This window comes from Bos indicus, chromosome 26 (genome assembly GCF_029378745.1).
Source record: "Bos indicus isolate NIAB-ARS_2022 breed Sahiwal x Tharparkar chromosome 26, NIAB-ARS_B.indTharparkar_mat_pri_1.0, whole genome shotgun sequence".
Taxonomy (NCBI): domain Eukaryota; kingdom Metazoa; phylum Chordata; class Mammalia; order Artiodactyla; family Bovidae; genus Bos; species Bos indicus.
Window position 1 is genome coordinate 36,934,766 of NC_091785.1, and position 18,690 is coordinate 36,953,455.

At 51.3% G+C, this 18,690-nt stretch overlaps 1 protein-coding gene across 1 annotated transcript; it reads right to left on the reverse strand.

The window, feature by feature from the left end:
- Positions 1-2,720: 2,720 nt before the first annotated feature.
- Positions 2,721-9,932, reverse strand: VAX1 (ventral anterior homeobox 1). The gene is made up of 3 exons (XM_070780917.1): positions 8,350-9,932; positions 7,007-7,194; positions 2,721-4,937 (listed from the first exon to the last, which is right to left on the reverse strand). Exons 1-3 carry the CDS (start codon positions 8,588-8,590, stop codon positions 4,362-4,364), a joined length of 1,005 nt encoding a protein of 334 aa, XP_070637018.1. The 5' UTR covers positions 8,591-9,932; the 3' UTR covers positions 2,721-4,361.
- Between the last annotated feature and the right edge of the window lie 8,758 nt (positions 9,933-18,690).

Here is an 18,690-nt window from a genome sequence, read left to right on the forward strand (position 1 = left end):
TGGTTTTCATCTGTATCTTGAGAAACCCTGAGTTAGGAGACAGTTCTGACCAGGTGTTTAAGTCAACCTCAGGACTGCAGGAGATTGGAGGATACAAAGTGTAGGGTAAAGAGGGTAATGGGCATCATTTCAGAGGGAAGTAGAGGCAAGGAATTGGGTACTGGCAGGAAAAAAAAAAAAAAACAGGAAGAAGGGAGAAATTCGGATCTCTTGATGAAGGCACCAAGTTAATCAGCAGCTGGTGTAGTAGAAAGAGGCCTGGAAATAGGAGGTGGCAGACGTGGATGCAAATAGGCTAAAGAGTTCCATTAACTGTGAGCCAGAGGTTCTGGACATAAAAGAAGGGAATGAAGGAAAGGAGGGAGTGAGGGAAGTAGCAAGGCAGGAGAGGGAGGGAGAGAAGAGGAAGAAACAGAAAGAGGAAGGCCCTGAACCTAGGGGGAGCTTATAGTCCTGTGGTTCTGACTATGTGGCCATGGGCAAGTCATTTGAGAGCTCTCTGCAGGGGTGGGGGCGGGGCAGCTGTATGTGGCTCTTTAAAATTAGGCTAGACCTCTGGAAGTAAGGAGAAATAGAGGTAGTATATGCAAAGGCTGTTTTGTATAAAGAATTGCTAAATGATGCTCATTACAAATTGATTCTGGCTCAGAGTTAGGCCACTGCAAGCATGGATGTGATCATGTCTGGTTCAGCTCCTGAAGTGACTTCCCTCATCTTTGCCACACCTGACCACCAAACTCACAGGAATTTGGTGAGACGTTTTCCCTTTTTCTTCTCTGCTCTGAGCTAACTTGGATATGGCTTTGTGCAGGCCTGGGCATGAGATTCCTTTCAGCACGCCCACCTCCAGCTGTTCTCCTTGACCCCAGAACCCTTCCACCTTCTCCCCAAAAAGGGCCAGCTGTTGTCCCAGAAGCCACCTGCCTCCTCCTTGGCCTATGAGTCACTAGTTGGGGGCCAGAGGCTTCACTGGAGGATTCCGAGGACCAAAGCAACTGGCTGGAGGCCCTTGGGGAAGGAGAGGAGACAGGGCAGACATTAAAATGAAATCAATTTTCTATAAATATTTTTTAATTAAAATTGTAGTTCTTATTCCGTGCAGAAGAGTCTAAGAACAACTTTGCTCCAAGTGCCAGGCAAAATGCTCAGCAGCTCTCCCAAAGCCAGGGAGGGGAAGGGAGGTGAGAGCAGAGAAGAGATTCGGTAACTGGTTCTTTCTACTTTTAGGGATACAAAGCAAAAGGAGAAAGGCCAGGGAGCTGGTAAGGGATATTCTTGGTGACTCCCCAAGCTGAGGCTCCTGGGGCAGGGGGCTGAGCTTCTTGGGGGCCCTGAAGCTGGAATTTTTGTACTTTCCTTTGTTCTATAAAATTATGCCACCTCTCACTCCCTTTTTCCCCCTTGCAGGCCCCCTCGGCCACCAGCCATGAAACTTCAGCCAGAACCACCCACGCATTGGCCTGGGGGCCACCCGGGCAGACCGAGGAATCAGAAAGCAGGGAGAAAGAGAGAGGGAGAGGGAGAGACTGGGGGCAGTAGAAATCTCCAGATGGAGACTGAGTGGAAGAAGGGAGAGAGACAGTCTGGAGAAGGGATGGAAAAGGGCAGAAACAAGAGGGTGGAGACAGAGCCCACCAGAGGAGAGAGGTCCTTAGAGGGAAAGACAAAGATACAAATCAGGGAGGAGGGAAAAGGGGTAGGAAGAAAGGACAGGGAGGGAAAAACAGAGAGGTAGCGAAGCTGAGGGGTGTGTAGCGACTCAGAAACAAAAGTCTAGGGTGTGCGGCTGCTCTGAGCCCCGGAAAAAAAAAAAAAATACCGTGAGCTCACAGCGAGGGTCCAAAGCACGGAGAGCAACTCACACTCAGCTCAGGAACACCAGCGCCCTGCCCTGTGCCGCCGCCTCATTTCGGATGCCTCAAACTTGAGGTTTAGGTGCAGTACACTCACGGTGGCCCGAGGGGCCTCACTTGGGCAATTTCCCCAAGAGAACTGTGACCCCCCCCACCCCGCCCCCCCAGAGGTTCTGACGCCATATGAAGAGAGGGCTAGGGTTAGGAGAGTGTGTCCCAGGGTACCATCCCCAGGCCTCCTAGCTCTCCCAGATTTCTGACTGCAAAATCTACATGGGTCACCATTGTGTTAGTGTAGTGGGATGGGGTGAGGGTGGGGGCGGTGGAGAGATCTCTGCAAGAATTAATATCTATTTTATTCTCTTGCTCCTTCAAAGTTTCTCTTTTACCGCCAAGCGACTTCTTGACAGTCAGAAGAAAGGCAAATCTTTCCTCTTCGGGACCCTGTGATTGCACAAATCCAACATACTGCTGCCAGGGAGATGTGGCTGGAAAACTCTAGAAGCTGGAAGCGTTTTCATTAGGCAGGAACTCCAGGGTGTCCAGAGACAAATTCCTAAATAAACCTGGAAACATCAAAGTGGGAGACAGAGGAGAGAGGGACTGAAGGTTGGATACAATTGGGACAGAGGGCCGGAGAGTGAGACCCTCATGGAAGCCGAACATCGTGGCAGGCTCCTCTGTCTGAAAACCTTGTCCCAGGCGCTCAGGGTACCAGCTGTAGGGCCCGGCACCCGCGGGGCAGCCACCCTCTGCCTCAGACTTATCACTTGCTGAGTCTTTTCTCTTCTTTTTTTTTTTAATCCTTCAAATACAAGACAAAAATACACCTCATTTATCATCATAGATATATATATTTCACTCTCACCACATAAATACAAAACATCCAAATATCCAAAACATTCAAAACAGTTAGTAGTCAGGATTCAGTAACACCTACCCGCGTGTGAATCGTTCATTATTTTCTTCACTATTTGCCTAAAAAAAAAAAAAGACAGAAAAAGGAAAAAAAAAAAAGAAAGAAAGAAAAAGGAAAACGGGGGAAAGCTTCCGACGTAAATAATTTACAATAAAATTACTATTTTTAAAATGCTCTGCGCTCACTTCGGATGGACGAATACATTCTTAGACGCTGCAGCACCCGCCGTCTGGGTCTGTGGTTTTGGTCAGAAAATGCGTGGCCGTGGCCATGGGGATGGGCGTCGTTGCGGGGGAAGGGGTGAGGCCGCGACCGAGTGGAGGTCCGGGTTTCTCACTTGGAACCGTGGAAACTCTGTTTCTGTTGTTGTTTTATAGGGAAGGAGGTGGGAAAGGATGCTTTTCCTAACCACGCAGGGAACTGATCCGGATACGGAGACTACCGACAGAGGAGGCCGGTCGCCCTGTCCGCGGCTGCCATTCGGACGTTTCCAGAGTGCTGAAGGGTTTTGTGAATCCGGGGGGTGGGGGAGAGGGATGGGCACTGATTTGTTTCCAAACCTAGCAATGCTGCCCGGAGCCACGGATCCGGGAGACGGTGGGGAGGAGCGGCCGGGAGCTGCCCTACTCTCTCCCGGAGGAGCGTGATGCCGTCGGTTATCTCCCGCAGCAGCCTCGGAGAAGATCCTGAATTTTCTATCATTCGCGGCATAGGCATTTCTTTTGCTTTTTTCCCTTTTCAATTCCTGTTTAAAGTCGTAACACCCGAATCTTTAATTTTGCATTGCCCTGGATGCATTTTCTATCCTGAATTTTCTTACCGCTTCCTAACTCCATCGTTATGAGTTTTTTAAAAACTGCTTCCACTCCACTCGGTTCTGTATGGTAATTACTCTCCTTTTATTGCTGATTAGATCAAACGTATTACCACAGTCGCCTATCATGATGTTTGGTTTATTGTCTCCTGGGATCGGGGTTGGTGGTGATGGGAGTTTTTCTAAAAGGGGAGAAGATTCGGCACGATTTGTCCAGCCAGGAAGCTGAGTGTGCGCCGGCTCTCCCGAAATGTCCGCAAAGTGGGGTCCAGCGGCTTCCAAAAGCCCTGGTTTCTCTGGCGAGAGGAAGGAGCCTCCTCCTTTTTGGTCTAACGAAACCTGTCAGCCTTTTCAGCTGGGGTCTGCGTGCAGCTTCCCTTTTTCAAATATTCATAAGCATAATGAACGGCAGCAGCGGCTCAATCTAAAGCAGATGTCCTGTGCTTTGGACTTAGAACCAGTCTTTCCCTCCAGGGCCAGGCACTGGTTGGGGCATCAGGTTGGTTCCCCCCCCACCCCCACCCCCCGCAATTCTTTGGATTCTCCTGGATGCAGAAGGAAGTTGGCGCCGGAGGGTGGGTGTGGGACGACACAGAGGAGGGGGCGGAGGGGGGGAGAGTAGCCCAAATGGCAGAAACTGGTGCGGAAGGAGAGCTGTCAGAGGCCTCTTGGGAGCCGGGTGCCCAGCTCAGGAGCCCCGGCGTCTAATGCGCGTGAGTCCATAAATATCACCACAATAGATACTATAAATATAAATACAGGGAAACACTTCAAATCAGTCCAGCGCTTTTTTCTCCGCCCCTTCTTTATTGTTGGTCCGGGAGTAAGGTTCGAAGGCCGAGGAGCTCAGGTATCGGGCGGAGAGTTCTTGTAAATTCCCGGCCAGCGAACCGGCCATTGTCAACGGGGCGGAGGAAAGACGGCTGGCGACGGAGCCGAGCAGCGAGGGCACGGGCAGGCTGAAGAGGCCGTGGCTGGCGGCCGGTGCGCCCGCGTGCAGTCCCCCGGGCCCGGTGGGCCCCGGGCCCGGAGCGCCGCCCACGGCTGGCGGGTGCGGGGATGCGGCGCCGGCAGGACCCGGGGCGGCGGCGGCTGCGGCGGCGGCCGAGCCCGCGGCGGCGCCCGTGCCCAGGGCCGGCAGACTGGGCCCGCGGAGCGCGGAGCCGAGCGCGCCTGTGGCGCAGGGCGGCAGGAGCGCTGGCAGGCCTGGCGGCGACAGCAGGCGGCCCTGCTCCAGCAGCCGGAGCACGCTGCACGTGGCCGCGGTCTCTGACACCACCGAGCGCAGCTCCGAGTCTTTGCCCTGGTCCTTCTTCTGCTTCGTGCGCCGGTTCTGGAACCAGACCTTCACCTGCGCGTCGGCCCCGGGGAGGGTGGGAGAGAGGGAAACGAGCGTCAAGGGGAGCAAGCTCCCGGGGCACAAAGGCTCCGGGGAGGGGGGCTTCCCCCAACTCCAGCCAAACCCCCGATCCCAACCCCAAGCTGGAGCCGGGGAAGTCGGGCCCGGGAGCAGCGGGGCAAGGGCGGCGGGAGTCGGGGGACTGGGGGGACAAGGGCCGCCAAGAGGGAAACACAGCTGCCATAGGCTGCGCTTCCGGGTGGGTCATGGAAGCAGGCCTAGCCCGACCCCGGTTACAAACAACAAAGAAATAAAAATGCCCATGACCCTAACTGGGAAGATCAGAAGTTACTTCACTGGGCCACCGCACTACTCGCAGGGGGACTGTGGATCATCGCTGCGTAAAGGCCCGTTTTTCCAGGAGAAGGTGTAAGGCCTAAAGGGAAGTAGGAAGTGAGCGTGAATGGGAAGGAGTATTGCCCTGCCTTTCAGGACCCAAACCCCTGGCCATAACCGGCTCGAATTTAGCCCCAGAAGCACTAATTCTGTTGAAGGCTACAAAAGGCTATTTCTTGCTTTTTAGGGTCAGATGGACTATCAACTAACAGCAAGCAGGGAAGATGTCTACACATAGAATCTGTGCAGGATGCATTTCATAAGCCAAACTTTCTCCATCTCCTCACCAGCTGCTGGACTGGAGGGTCTGAGTGATGTCCTTAATTTATAACCTAACTCTGCTGCTGTCCGTCATGGACTTTGGAGTCATGGGAGGAAGTCAGGAGGCTGGGGTAGACTAAGTACTCTCCATCAATCTCCACTCTTACTTCCACATCTCACTCTGTCCCTCTTCAGGCCTAACTGGTGGCCCAGAATGGCATTTGGCAGCTCTAGGGAAAGGTTATTCTCTCCAGATTTTGTAAACTAAGAGGATGGTAGCAGAAAGAGTAGGGGTAAAGCTACATGCCAACTCAAACTCAAAATGGATATCCAGTATGCTCTCCCCTTGGGTCTCAGCTCTGCCTGGATCCTATATCTAAAATGCTCCCCATCTGTTTCAGAGCTGGACACGGTAAAAGGGACTGGTCCTCAGAAAGAAATATGCCTTACCTAGGCCAAGCTGAAGCCATGCCCTAGGCAGGTCCTAAATGACCTCCACAAGGCAAAGCTCTTGGGCCCAAAGACCTCTAGGCCAAGCTGAAGCCATGCCCTGGGCAGGTCCTAAATGACCTCCACAAGGCAAAGCTCTTGGGCCCCAAAGACCTCTAGGCCAAGCTGAAGCCATGCCCTGGGCAGGTCCTAAATGACCTCCACAAGGCAAAGCTCTTGGGCCCCAAAGATCTCTTGGGCCCAAAGTCCCAGTAGAATATGGATTTTGAGTAAAGGAGAAGACCTAAAGCACAATTGTCAGTACTGGCTCCCAAGGGCCCAGATTTGTTTCCTATCTCATACCTCACACATCACTGGCACTGAAGGTGCCCAGAGTGGATGCTTGGGGCTGGGAATGGGGCTGAGTCCAGTTCAAGGCCAGCAAAAGCACTAAGGATCAGGGCAGCCTGGTAGGCAAAAGCAGATCTCCAGAATGTGCACCTTTTTAATCCCTGGTTGTCACCCACAGTTCTGAAACAGGGGTCTTTGGTCCTAGAGCCATTCTTGCTGAATGAGCCTGGGTGCTAGGGAAGGTTACCATCTCCAGAAAGGGTAGTGCCAGGAAATCTGGCCAAAATAGGGTGGCCAAAACAGGGGCAAACATAGGTTCCTCCACGAGGAGAGGCAAGCAGGGAATTCTCAGGACGAGGGTCTAAAAAGAAACCAAAAAGACAGGGTTTGGGGTCCTCCTGAGCTAGGCCAAGGTGGGCAGACATGGGCCCTGGAAGATGTGGGGTGTAGGGGGAAAGGGATGGCTTAGCAAAGGGAGAAAGCCTTCAACCCTTCTTTTCCATCCTCCCCAATTCCTCTGCCCCACCGTGGGAGGCTTGGTCCAGAGTCAAGCTAGGTGGTCAGGAAGAGCTTCTAGAGCTGGCTGGGGCTGATGGGGAGGGAGGCTGATGCAGAGAGCTGTGTGCGGCCTGGTCTCTGAGTACCTGCGTCTCGGAGAGGTTGAGCTGCCGTGCGAGCTCCGTTCTCTCTCGGCCCACCACGTACTGGCAGCGCTGGAACTCCATCTCCAGGCGGTAGAGCTGCTCGGCGGTGAAGGACGTGCGTGTCCTCTTGGGCCTATCCAGGTCCAGGCCTTTGGGGAGGATGATCTCTCGGATGGACCCCTTGGCATCTGGGGAAGGGGAGATGTCAAGCATCAGAACCCATCCTCCTGCTTTCCTCCACCTCCCCAAGCCGGATCTGGCTTCTGAACAACAGTCCGGAGGTGGATGGTGGGGGTGGTGGGAGTGGTGGGGGTGCAGCCACAGCCGGGAAACAAGGACACTATGTGTGTTTGGGGGGTGAGGGGACTAACTCCACATAGCTGATGGGAGGGGGAATCGCTGTTGGCCTTTGTAGAGCCCTCCGGACAGGGGAGAAAAAATAAGTGGGCTGACGTTCCTTTTAGCCTGGGAGCCTCGGCTGCATGGACAGGATCCGCTGTAGTTTGAGGGTCCCCGCACTGACCCGCCCAGGTCCTGCCAGCCCCAGCTCTAGAGCAGGCTGACCGAGACCGTGCTACAGCGGTCCCCACCCCCATCCCGGGGTCTCCTTCCCTCCCGAAGCCAGGCGGCGGAAGGAGGAGGGACCGAGTGGGAGCCTGCAGGGCCTGGCGATCGGTTGGTAGAGGCGGCGCCCGGCTGGGGCCGGAGACGGTCCTCCGCACCGCCACCACCGGAGCCGAGCGCACCCCGCGCAGCAGAGCGGGGTCGAGCCCAGCACTGAAACGGCATCCGCGGCCCGGCAAGCCCGCCTGGCTGCTTCTCCCAGCGGCGGCGGCAGCCAGCCTGGAGCACGGCGCCTGGCCCCCTTGGCCCAGAGCGCCAACTGGCCGGGCAGTTGCTGGCGGTCCTCGGCTCTTCTCCAGCGCCCGCGTCCCCTTGGGTGCGCTCGACTCGCAGGGCGCGGGAGCCCCCAAGCAGGCTCCCCGCAGTTCCTCGGACCCGCCGGACGCAAACACGTCCTTCAGAGTTTCCTGCTGCCTTCCCGGGTCGGAGGCCGCAGCCTGGAGCCTGGGCCCTACCGCCCAGTCTCTCGGCTCTCCCCCAGCAGCCCAGCCGGCGGGGCCCCTCGAGGCTTGGAGGGATCGAGGCTCCTGGAGAGCGTGCGTCCCAGGTGGGAGTCCCTAGCGGCGGGCGGGACCCCTGCCCGGGGAGGGCCAGCAACTTTCACCTAAGTCCCGGGCGGCAGACCCACCCCGCCGGGTAGGGTAGGCGGCGGCGTGCCTCTCGGGTCTCGGAGTCGCCCCTAAAGAACGCCCCCCACAGCAGCCCTGCCCCGTTCCTACCTCGGACCAGGATCCGGCGGCAGTAATCCGGGTCGGCTGCTGAATTGCCTTTACTTTTGTTACAATCTTCTGGGGCGCCCGACGCAGAGAAGGCGCCCTGTGGCTCCTTGAGGAAGGCGGCGGGGAGGTTCCCCTCCGCGCCCTTGCTCTCCCGGCTCTCCTTGTGCGCGTTCTTGGAGACCCGGGCGGCCTCTGTGTCCGAGTGGCACCGAACGTCCATTTTGTCTGGTTTCCCGAACATAGGAGAGGCACGAGCAACAACAACAACAAAAAAAAGGCGAGGAAAAAAAAAATAGAGGGGGGACAAAACCCCTACAATACAGCCCTTACGCCCGGCCCGGAGAGAGGCAAGCGGCACGAATGAATGTCCCCGCGGGGCGGCCGCGGGCGGGTCAGCGGCGACCGCCGAGTGGCGCGCTCGCCGAGAGGCGGCGAGTCTGGTCCAGGATCCCGGCGGAGCAGCGGCGAGGCCGCCTCGTCAGCGCCCGCGTCTTCTGAGCACGTCCAGTGTCCCCAGCTTGGCGATCAGGTAGCGAGCAGCGCAACTCCGAATTGCTGTGGCTCCCGCCTATTACTGAGACGCGGAGTTGCAGTTGTCCGACACCCGGGGGGGACGCGCACTCGCTGTTGCAATTGATTACGGGTAATTTCGCAGCCCCCACGTTTCGGTTACCTCATGAATACACTAAATTGTTTGGATAATATATCAGATCGTAATGGATGGTTTCTGTCCTTGTCCCCAATCAAGTAGGGGTTTAGCCAGTGAATAAACGGAAATGATTGGTCTTGCTTTCAGGAAACACACAATCAAAGACCCATACTTCCAGAAAAACTTTTGACAAGATTCATCCTGAATTGTTAGTACCATTAGCAGGCATTATTAACTTTCCCTTTGCCTTTGACCCTCCTGCTCACATACGGGCTAGAGGGGCTTTCTCCACACTCGACAGATAGAGCTGAATTGGGGTGGGGGTGGGGGGAGGAGAAACAAAACCCCTTACACACCCTCAGCAGAAGAAAGCAGTCGCCTCTAGGAGGGGGGAAAAAAAGAAGGGGGAAGAAGAAAAAGTTTTCCCCAAAAGTATCTCCCCCACACTCTAAAAAGCCAAGCTTTCCTCCCAAACAACTCCTTAACACACCTCGACGCTGACAGCCATCTTAAACTGCCACCTCTCTTCATTTAGTTCCAGTCGGATTTTTTCAGGCCTGCACCTCCAACAGCCCTGAGGCAGCCCATTCAAAGGGCAGCTTTGTACTCAGAGTCCAGCAGGAGAGAGAGAGGGGGAGAGGGAGAGAGAGCCGCGAAAATCTCAACTGTGAGATCTGCTTCAAAAAAAAAAAAAAGTTTTCCCCTAGCTATTTCATTGTCTCTGCTACAATATCTTTGAGAAAAGCAACAGCCAGTAATCCAATAAGAGCATTGATTAGACCACAATGATTCAATTCAAGCGCATGGCCTTGTGCAAGGAGCATGCTCCAGCCCTTCTCGTCACCTTGCCGGGGCAGAAGCCCTCTCCACGCCGCTCTCCCCATTCATTCCTTTATGGGAAATACGGAGCAAAAGGAGTGAAAGATGGCAATTATCTAATTGGACTATTAACAAACAGTCCTCTGAGTGCGGCGGTCTGGCGTGGCTCCTGGGCGGGGGAAGGGCCGTGTTCCTGCCCTCATTCACAAAGAGTGCAGGGGCCGGGGAGGAAAGGGGGTTTTTTAAAGGGAGTGGGGCGGGGGGGAGAGGAGAGGTGGGAGGTTTGGCTGAGAATTTTTCCACACAATTCCAAGAATGGGGGCGGAGGCAGGCAGGCGGGCGGGCGGGGAAGGGGAGGGGGCTGGGACGGGGGTCGCGGCGAGCGGATGGGAGAGGGGGAAGGCAGGGGTGCGAGTGTGTGCGGTAGGCTCGGCGGGGCTCGGTCTGACAGCGAGGCGGACTCTGCCCGCTCCACCCTCCCGCCGCCGCGGTCGCCGCCCAGCCGGCCTCTGGCTAACGTCGGGGGCGGGGATGGCGAGGGGCCAGGAGCCCGGACCTTCGCTCTCTTCCCCACCCCGCCCCTTCGTCCCTCAGCCCCTCTGGCCCCCAGGGAGAATCCACGCTCTGTCCGATTCCGACCTAAAGGAATCGGACAGCCTCCTCTGTCCCCGGAGGCAGATCTTGAGCTTTTACTTTATTTCATTGGTTGGTGATTGTGTGTACGAGTGTGTGTGTGTGTGTGTGTGAGAGAGAGAGAGAGAGAGAGAGAGAGTGTGTGTGTGTGAGAGAGAGAGAGTGTGTATGTGTGTACGCCCGATTGTCCCGAGCTCCCCTCCGCGGGGCGGCTGGTTTCCCGGGTCCCCAGCCGACCGGTGGCCCGTCGGTCCCCTTCTGCACCGGCGCGACTCTCCAAACTCGACGCCAGCGCGGCCTCAGGTGGACAGTGCCTTCGATTCCGCGTCTCGCGGGCGGGCTGGTAGGGGCGGGTGGGCGTGGAGAGCGGGGAGAAGGACCCTTGCGGCGGCCCCGTCCTGAAGACGTAGAGCAGGCTTGAGACAAAAATCCAGCCAACCTTCCAGGGACCTGCGGCACTGCTCAGTAAACCCCTGGGTTGGCGCTCCGAGGCCCACCGAGGGCTTCGCTCCCTAGCGGGCCGAGCCGACGCGGGGCGCCGCGGCCGGGACTTGGCGGTTCCGGGATCTGGGTCCTCTTGATGAGGATTCGGGCGGTGGATGGGGTCCTTGTTTCCCTGAAGAGCTCAACCAGTCAATTACTGGGGCCTCAGCGGGCTGGGAGATGGTGTGGTCCCAAATCCCTGCCCACCCGCCCTTCCCTGCCACCTGGGGGTGGGCCTCGAACCCTCCAGGTCCTGGCTCTAGCCAGGGTCTCCCACCCCGACCGCTCCGGGTCCCTTGTTCCGGAGGATTCGGGGCCTTCCCTCCGGAGACCTCCGGCCAGCGGAGAGTCAAGATCGCAAGGATTTTCCCCGGCCACACCCACTTCCAAAGCCCGCAAAAACCTTGTCAAAAGCCCAGAGGGAAATCTTTAAAAATAAAAATGCCCCACCCACCACCTCTTAACTTCCCCGGTGGCTCAGATGGTAAAGAAACTACCTGCAAAGCGGGAGTCCTGGGTTTTATCCCTGGGTTGGGAAAACCCATTGGAGAAGGGAATGACTACCCACTCCACTTCTCGGTCCTGGAGAATTCCATGGACCGAGGAGCCTGGCGGGCTAGAGTCCATGGGGTCACAAAGAGTCTTACACGACTGAGCAATTAACACACATACCACCCCTCTTATTTTAGGTCTAGGAGGTTGAACTGGCAAAGCAACAGAACTACTGCCCGTAGTAAGGGCACCATGATGGGTGTCCCAGGATGGTGGTCCCAGAGATGCATGGCCACATTTCCCTGGCACCAAAGAATACACCCAACTGTAGCCAAGTACCAGTTTGAGGTTGGGCCTCAGACAGTCTCCCCTCCTTCTTCTTGTAGGGGATAAAAGTGGCAACTATTTATTGAGCAGTCACTTACTGACCAGGTGCATAAATTAATTTTTTTAACCTTCCCATCAGGGGGATAATAATATGCCTGCTTTGAGTTTTTAGAATCTGCCAGTGATGGTGAGGTACAGTGCAAGGACCTTCATGTTAATGCCTGATATCCTGAGTATTAGGCATCAATTTTCATGAATTTTACACTGATTGCATGAAATACAAATGCAAACATGAAATTCTTGTTTCTGATAATGCTGTTTGTTTCTAACCATGAACATTTCTTAGTAGTCCATCACCCTCCTACATCAAGCTGCCCCGGATTGAGTGAAATGTAGTTTTATTGGCTCAAAACCTACTGAATGAACATCTGAGAGCAGGGTCCTAGAATGTACATTTCTAGTTGCCGCCCCAGGGAAACTTTCCACAAGTTAAAGTTGGAGAACTACACCTTTTAAAGTTAGCTTAAGTTAGGAGATTCTGCTAAGCTTCTTGAGGACAGGGTTTTCCCGCTCCTCCTTATTGGAAATGTAATACTTATTGGGGAAGGGAAGAAAATGAGGTATTATGGGGAAACAACCAATTTAAATTAAGCAGCCAGTTACCAAGAGTCCAGGGTTGCTACAAATCATATAGGGCTTCTCTCCACAGCTTCAAGGACAAACCCTTATCTACTGGCCCTAGCCATGGCTCTGAGCTGGCAGCTCAGATGGTGCTGTTGAACGATGCCCTGCTATGTTCCAAGTCCTTGAAAAAAAAAAAAAATTCGATAAAGAAACAGTCAACCCATAACCTGTTTTTGCTTTTTGTTATGTATAGCACTTTTTTTGTGACTGGATTAAAATTCTATGGGCATCCATCCAGAAAAACCATGACAGGTTTCTGAGAGAACACAGGGAGACGGAAGCCCTGGGACGGAAATTTCAGAAAAGCAGCTGCTGCTCCCAGAAAAACTAAAGCTGTGTGTCCATTGGCAACGGAAGGAGAGAATCCAGTCAATTATTTGGTTAATCTGAGACAAGCCTGTCTACACAACACAGGAGGATGCAGGGCTGCCCCAGGTAAAAAGTGTTTTATTCTCTCGACTAAATGTACCTCCCTCCTCAGTACCCTTCCTGCCCTCACATCACTGTCTGCAGGTGCAGACAGACCCAGAATAGAACTGTAGAGCTGGAAGAATTTTTAGAGATCATCTATTCCATAACCTTCATCTAACTTGACAGATGAGAAAAATGAGCCTGGAAAGACAAAGTGACTTGTTAAGGATTAGGGAACTAGTTAGTGGGGACATCTGTGCTACAATCCTTGTCTCCTGACTTAAAACTGCACTCCCACCACTATCCAGACTGCCCAGAACCTGAACAAGATGAATGTGCTCTCTGGAATTGATGAAACAATGGCATTTAAATTAATTTCATCATAATCTGGGCCTTGGAGGTACTTTTCATATTTCCTGCCTCCACCTTGTCACTGCAACAGAAAGCAGGATCAGAGGTACTACACATTGTTTCCTTTTCCCATCTTCATTTTTTTTATTTCAGAAAGAAGTAGGAGGGAAAAGCAAGCTGGCAGAAAAATCTGAGATCTTCTTAGGTTATGAGTGACTTAGGGATAGCATAACAATGTCTGAGACATCATTTTAAAAAGAACTGCACCAGAGGAGATGATGCCACCAGAAATTAACTTTCTGTAACAATAAATCAGAGTACCTGCTAATAATGACTAATTAAAAACAACAACACCTATCAAAGTTGCAGTATCATCTAATTGTCATTATCCTCATTTCACAGAAAGTAGTCAGGGCGCTGGGCTTCCCTGGTTGCTCAGTGGTAAATAATCCACCTGAAAAGCAGGAGCCATAGGAGATGTGGGTTTGATCCCTGAGTTGGGAAGATCTGCTGGAGGAGGGCATGGCATCCCACTCCAGTATTCTTGTCTGGAGAATCCCATGGACAGAGGAGCCTGGTGGGTACAGTCCATAGGGTCTCAAAGAGTCAGACACAACTGAAATGACTTAGCTTGCATGCAGGCAGTCAGGGCACTGGAGAAGCAATTGAATTGAGAACTGGTGCTGAATATCCAAGGTGAAAAATACAGTCTTATATCCAGATACTTCTTCCCCATTTTAGCTAAAGATAGAGTATTAGCCAAAAGGCAGAGAGTTAAGTTCTGAATTATTCTGACCACATTTCCAGCAAATATTCCCAGGAGACTCCATTTCTCAATTTTGTATTTTGTAACAAGAAACCAAGTTCTTTCAACTACTTTATATATTTTGTAGGTAGAAGCAGGATACAATTTTTGAGTTGGAGGGGGTCTTAAATCTGTGTAATAAACAGGGTTCTGGGGTCAACCACGCTGTCAGATTCATATGTTCTTAGCTCTACTACTTACTAGGTATGTAGCTTTAGGCTGGTTACTTTGCTACTCTGTGACTCAGCAGCCTATCTGCACAGTAAGGTTAGCCCTAGTACCTATCTACCTGCAATGCAAGAGACCTGGATTTGATCCTTGCATCGGGAAGATCCCCTGGAAATGTCTACCCACTCTAGTATTCTTGCTTACAGAATTCCATGGACAGAGGAGCCTGGTGAGCTAGGCTCCTCTGTCCATGTGGTTGCAAAGAATCCGACATGACTGAGTGACTAATACTTTCACATTTTCACGGTATCATGTGAGGCAGGGATGAGCCGTCCATGCTGAGCCCTGTCCAAATAACATAATCTTGAAAAAAAATTACAGTTGCTGTTGTTTTAAACCGTGCTTTGGGTGGGTTCGTTATGCAGTAATTGATAACAGAAATACCCATATTTTGGATGAGAAACTGAGGTTCAGAGAAGTTAAGCAACTTGGTGTCACAAGTAGGCGGTGGTATAGCCTGGATTTAAACCCAGGGCCATCCTATACCCAAATTCATGACCTTGGCCTATGAACTATATTGTACTTCCTAGGGAATAACCGACTTCTAAAGAATAATTTATTAGTTTCTTTTTGTAATTTCTCTATTTCAGATCTTAAACATTAGACTAGTAAAAGACATAGCACATCACTCTAAACACCAAAGAGGATAAAAGTGTTAGAGCTCGAAATGGACGAGTGATTGTGGCCTTTGCTAAGTTCTTCATCACTTCTCGTGAATTGTGTGGGGCTACTTCGCTGGGATGTACCTCAGGGTGCAGAGCCCTAAATTACTTAAAAAAAATAAAGATGCAAATGAACATATTCTGTTCTCACCTTTAGGAAATCAGAGACCCATTTGCACTTAGGGTGGTAAGTGGAAAATGACAACAGGTGCTCGCTGGCTGTGACATTCTCTAAGTGAAGCATTCTGGGAGAAGGAAAAGAAAGGTTGGTTTTATTACATTTTCTGGGTCAGGGATAACTTTGAAGTTTTCCAGGAAAGCTGGCTTATAAATCTGTATCTTTCTAACAGGAGTACATTTGTGTTTCAAAGCGTCTTTAAACCCATCATTTTCTAAAATGTCTGGCTGCCTGAATAGCTGCTAGAGCCATTTATTCAACAAGCAGGTACTGACACCTACTCTGTGCAAATCTCTAAGAACTTCCTGTATCAGAACTGTAAAGTGTTTTTATTTCAGTGTGCAGGAATGCTTGCCCTGGAGTCACTTATATTATAAACCTCACCCCGTCTAGAAGAGAGCCACAACTGGAAAAGAAAGAAGGCAAAGCCACGGAGTCGTTAAAAGGTGTGTATCAAAGAATGTAAATTACAACCTGGGTTCTTGGCTTATAGGAGACCTTCTCAGTCCCTCATTCAAAGCCAATTTACTTTCATTTTAGACCCAATTCTAACAAACCCAACTCTCCTATTTCCTAGTCTACAGACGATTAGAGGCAGCAAATGGGAAGGGAAAATACTGCTTGGAGAGAGAGAGAAAACAGACTAAGTAGTTGAAAAATATCACAGACTGGGGTGATTTTGCTTGGACACAAGTAACTACAACCTCAAGTGCTCTTGAGGGCATGAAAACAGTCAAATGCGACATGACAATGGATATCCAGGGAAATGACCCTCAAAAGATTAAATTGTGTTTTTGTTTAGGAGGGCAGAGAAGCACATGAAACCTCTGAGAAACATTTTATTATAAAATAAACTCAGAAAATTACATACATGTCACACTGTATTCATTTATAATAAGGTAGAAATCACTGTAAGTTTGAAAGGAAAAATTATATCGGTATGAAAACAGTGCAAGCCCTGAGGACTTCCCTTCATTCTCAACTTAAAGCTGACAGAGGTGAGAGCATTAACATAGGAAGACAGAACTGAGCATAGTTTCATTCCAAGATGTTTTGTGTTAGACCTCTGCAACAGAGCCAAAGGAATCAAGAGAAGTGGCAAGATGAATTGACTCGCCCAAGGTCACCCAGCAAAAAACATTAACCCAGACAAGAGAAGAGGACACAAAGGGAGGGAGTGCCTGGTACTAGGTGGGCACTCAGTATCTGCAAAGAGAGGGAAAGAAAATGAGAGGACTGTTGGCTGTTTTTGAGAGACGTTTGTTCTAAGAGTTTGCCAAGACTCTCAGCTGTGACAGAAGGAGAGAACTCAGGGGGCCTCAGGGGGCTGTAACTGGCCTGGGACCCCAAGGTGACCCCAGAAGGAGACAGAAACACTCTCCAGGAATGAATTATGGTCAGAATTATGGTCAGAACTAACACACACCCAAAGAGCTGGAAAGGATGACATTTATAACCAGGAGATGTTATCGTAAAGTAAACTGAGTAATTTCTAATACTTATACTTCGTCCTTCTCCAGCACTTTCCTTCTTCACAAGTGCTTTACAAACATTCACTAATTAAACCAGCATGACTTCTGGAAGGGAAAATTGAGCCTCTGTAATCTGCTTGAGTTCTCTGAAAAAGCTAATAAAATTAAGGTGTAATGTTCATGAAGAGGAGTACACAGAACTGTAAACAGCTTTTGTAAGGGATTAAATATGGAGGTGTGACGGTGGCATCTGATACTCTCAGAGGCTGTTTATGGCAACATTATGTCACTACCATGACACCACCAACAGAAGACCAAGCCCAAACATGGAAGATGCTCTCTTTCTTCAAGCAGCCTGATTGTCTGCGGCTGGCTGTGGTCCCCTCTCCTTACGGTTCTTTCTGTGAAGGGCTTGTCTGAGCCCTGGTACATGGAAGGAGGAGGAAGCCTGACTCCTGGGTAAATCAAGCTCCATCCACCATCTCTGCAGAAAGGGCCTCATAAAGAGGTGTGGGGAGCAGACACTCTCGAGAAGCCCTACACCAGCCAGGGGCCACATATCTGGTGCAGAGTAAGACACTCAGCCCTACCCCCACCCCGTTCAAATATTTGATCCCTGCTGCCCAATACACACATCCCACTCCAGTACTCTTGCCTGGAAAATCCCATGGACGGAGGAGCCTGGTGGGCTGCAGTCCATGAGGTCGCTAAAGAATCAGACAGGACTGGGCCACTTCACTTTCACTTTTCACTTTCATGCATTGGAGAAGGAAATGGCAACCCACTCCAGTGTTCTTGCCTGGAGAATCCCAGGGATGGGGGAGCCTGATGGGCGGCCGTCTATGGGGTTGCACAGAGTCGGAAACAACTGAAGCGACTTAGCAGCAGCAGCAGTAGCAGCCCAATACACAAATGCTTTAAAATAGTCACTGTTTTGAGATTCTACAGCATCTTCCCCCACTACATTCTTAATCTGGACAAGTTCTTTTGCCTGTTTTTACATGTTGCCATGTTTTTCATAAAAGGGGGATGTTGTTACTCTTGGCGAAGAAATTCGGCGGCAATCAAATGAAAATGCACATCAGAGCATTCTGATTTGCCAAATTAGAGTTCCACTCGTCCTGATTTTTACTTCAGCCATAAACAACAGACCACAGTGCTGGCCACTCATTCAACCTGCCTCTCATTCTACAGTGGCTTGAAATCCCAGTGGCTCAGAGGAATCCCAGTGGTTCTCAGGAGACTGTTGTTTGGGGTTGTATGTGTGCTAAGTTATTCAATCATGTCCAACTCTTAGTGACCCCATGGATTGTAGCCCACCAGGCTCCTCTGTCCATGGGATTCTCCAGACAAGAAACTGGAGTGGGTTGCCATGTCCTTCTCCAGTGGATCTTCCCAACACAGGGATCAAACCCGCAGCTCCTGCTGCCTCCTGCTTTACAGGTGGATTCTTTAAATCCACCAGGGAAGCCCAAGTTTGGGGTTGAAGCAGAGGCGATTATTTTATAGCAGGAAATGGAAGCTCTAGGAAAAAAGGAAGGAAATAGGACCAGGGTTGGGCTGCTTCAACTAGTTCACTAAAAATCTGAGTGATCCCAGGCAAGACTCCACTCCATCTAACCTTAACTTTCTTTTTTTTTTTTTTAAAGGAAGAAGGAGCAAGACATGATCAGTGGCCCAAGGAGAGCTGGTGATCCCAGCTCTCACATTCTCAGACTCTGTAGTTACACATGCAACCCTACAGGAACTGGGTAGAGGCTACTTGATTCATGGCAGAATCATCAAGCTATCCAAATTTGACCGCTGCTGGGTATTTAGACAAGGCCAAATAAAAACGCAGTGTGTGCACTCAGTCATGTTTGACTCCTTGCAATCTCATGGACTGTAGCTCATCAGGCTCTTCTGTCCATGGGATTTTCCAGGCAAGAGTACTGGAATGGGTTGCCATGTCCTACTCCAAATAAAAACATAGATAAGTCACAAAACAGCTCCACCGAGCATTTACCGATATGCTCGCATGGATTACTTGAAAGCAGAGGCTTGAGACCTGAGCCAAATCCAGTCTGTGATTTTGTGTTTTGTTCACATTTTTAAAGTTAATTTCCAATATTTAAAAGATAAGCGATTTCATCTAAAAGCCTGAACTC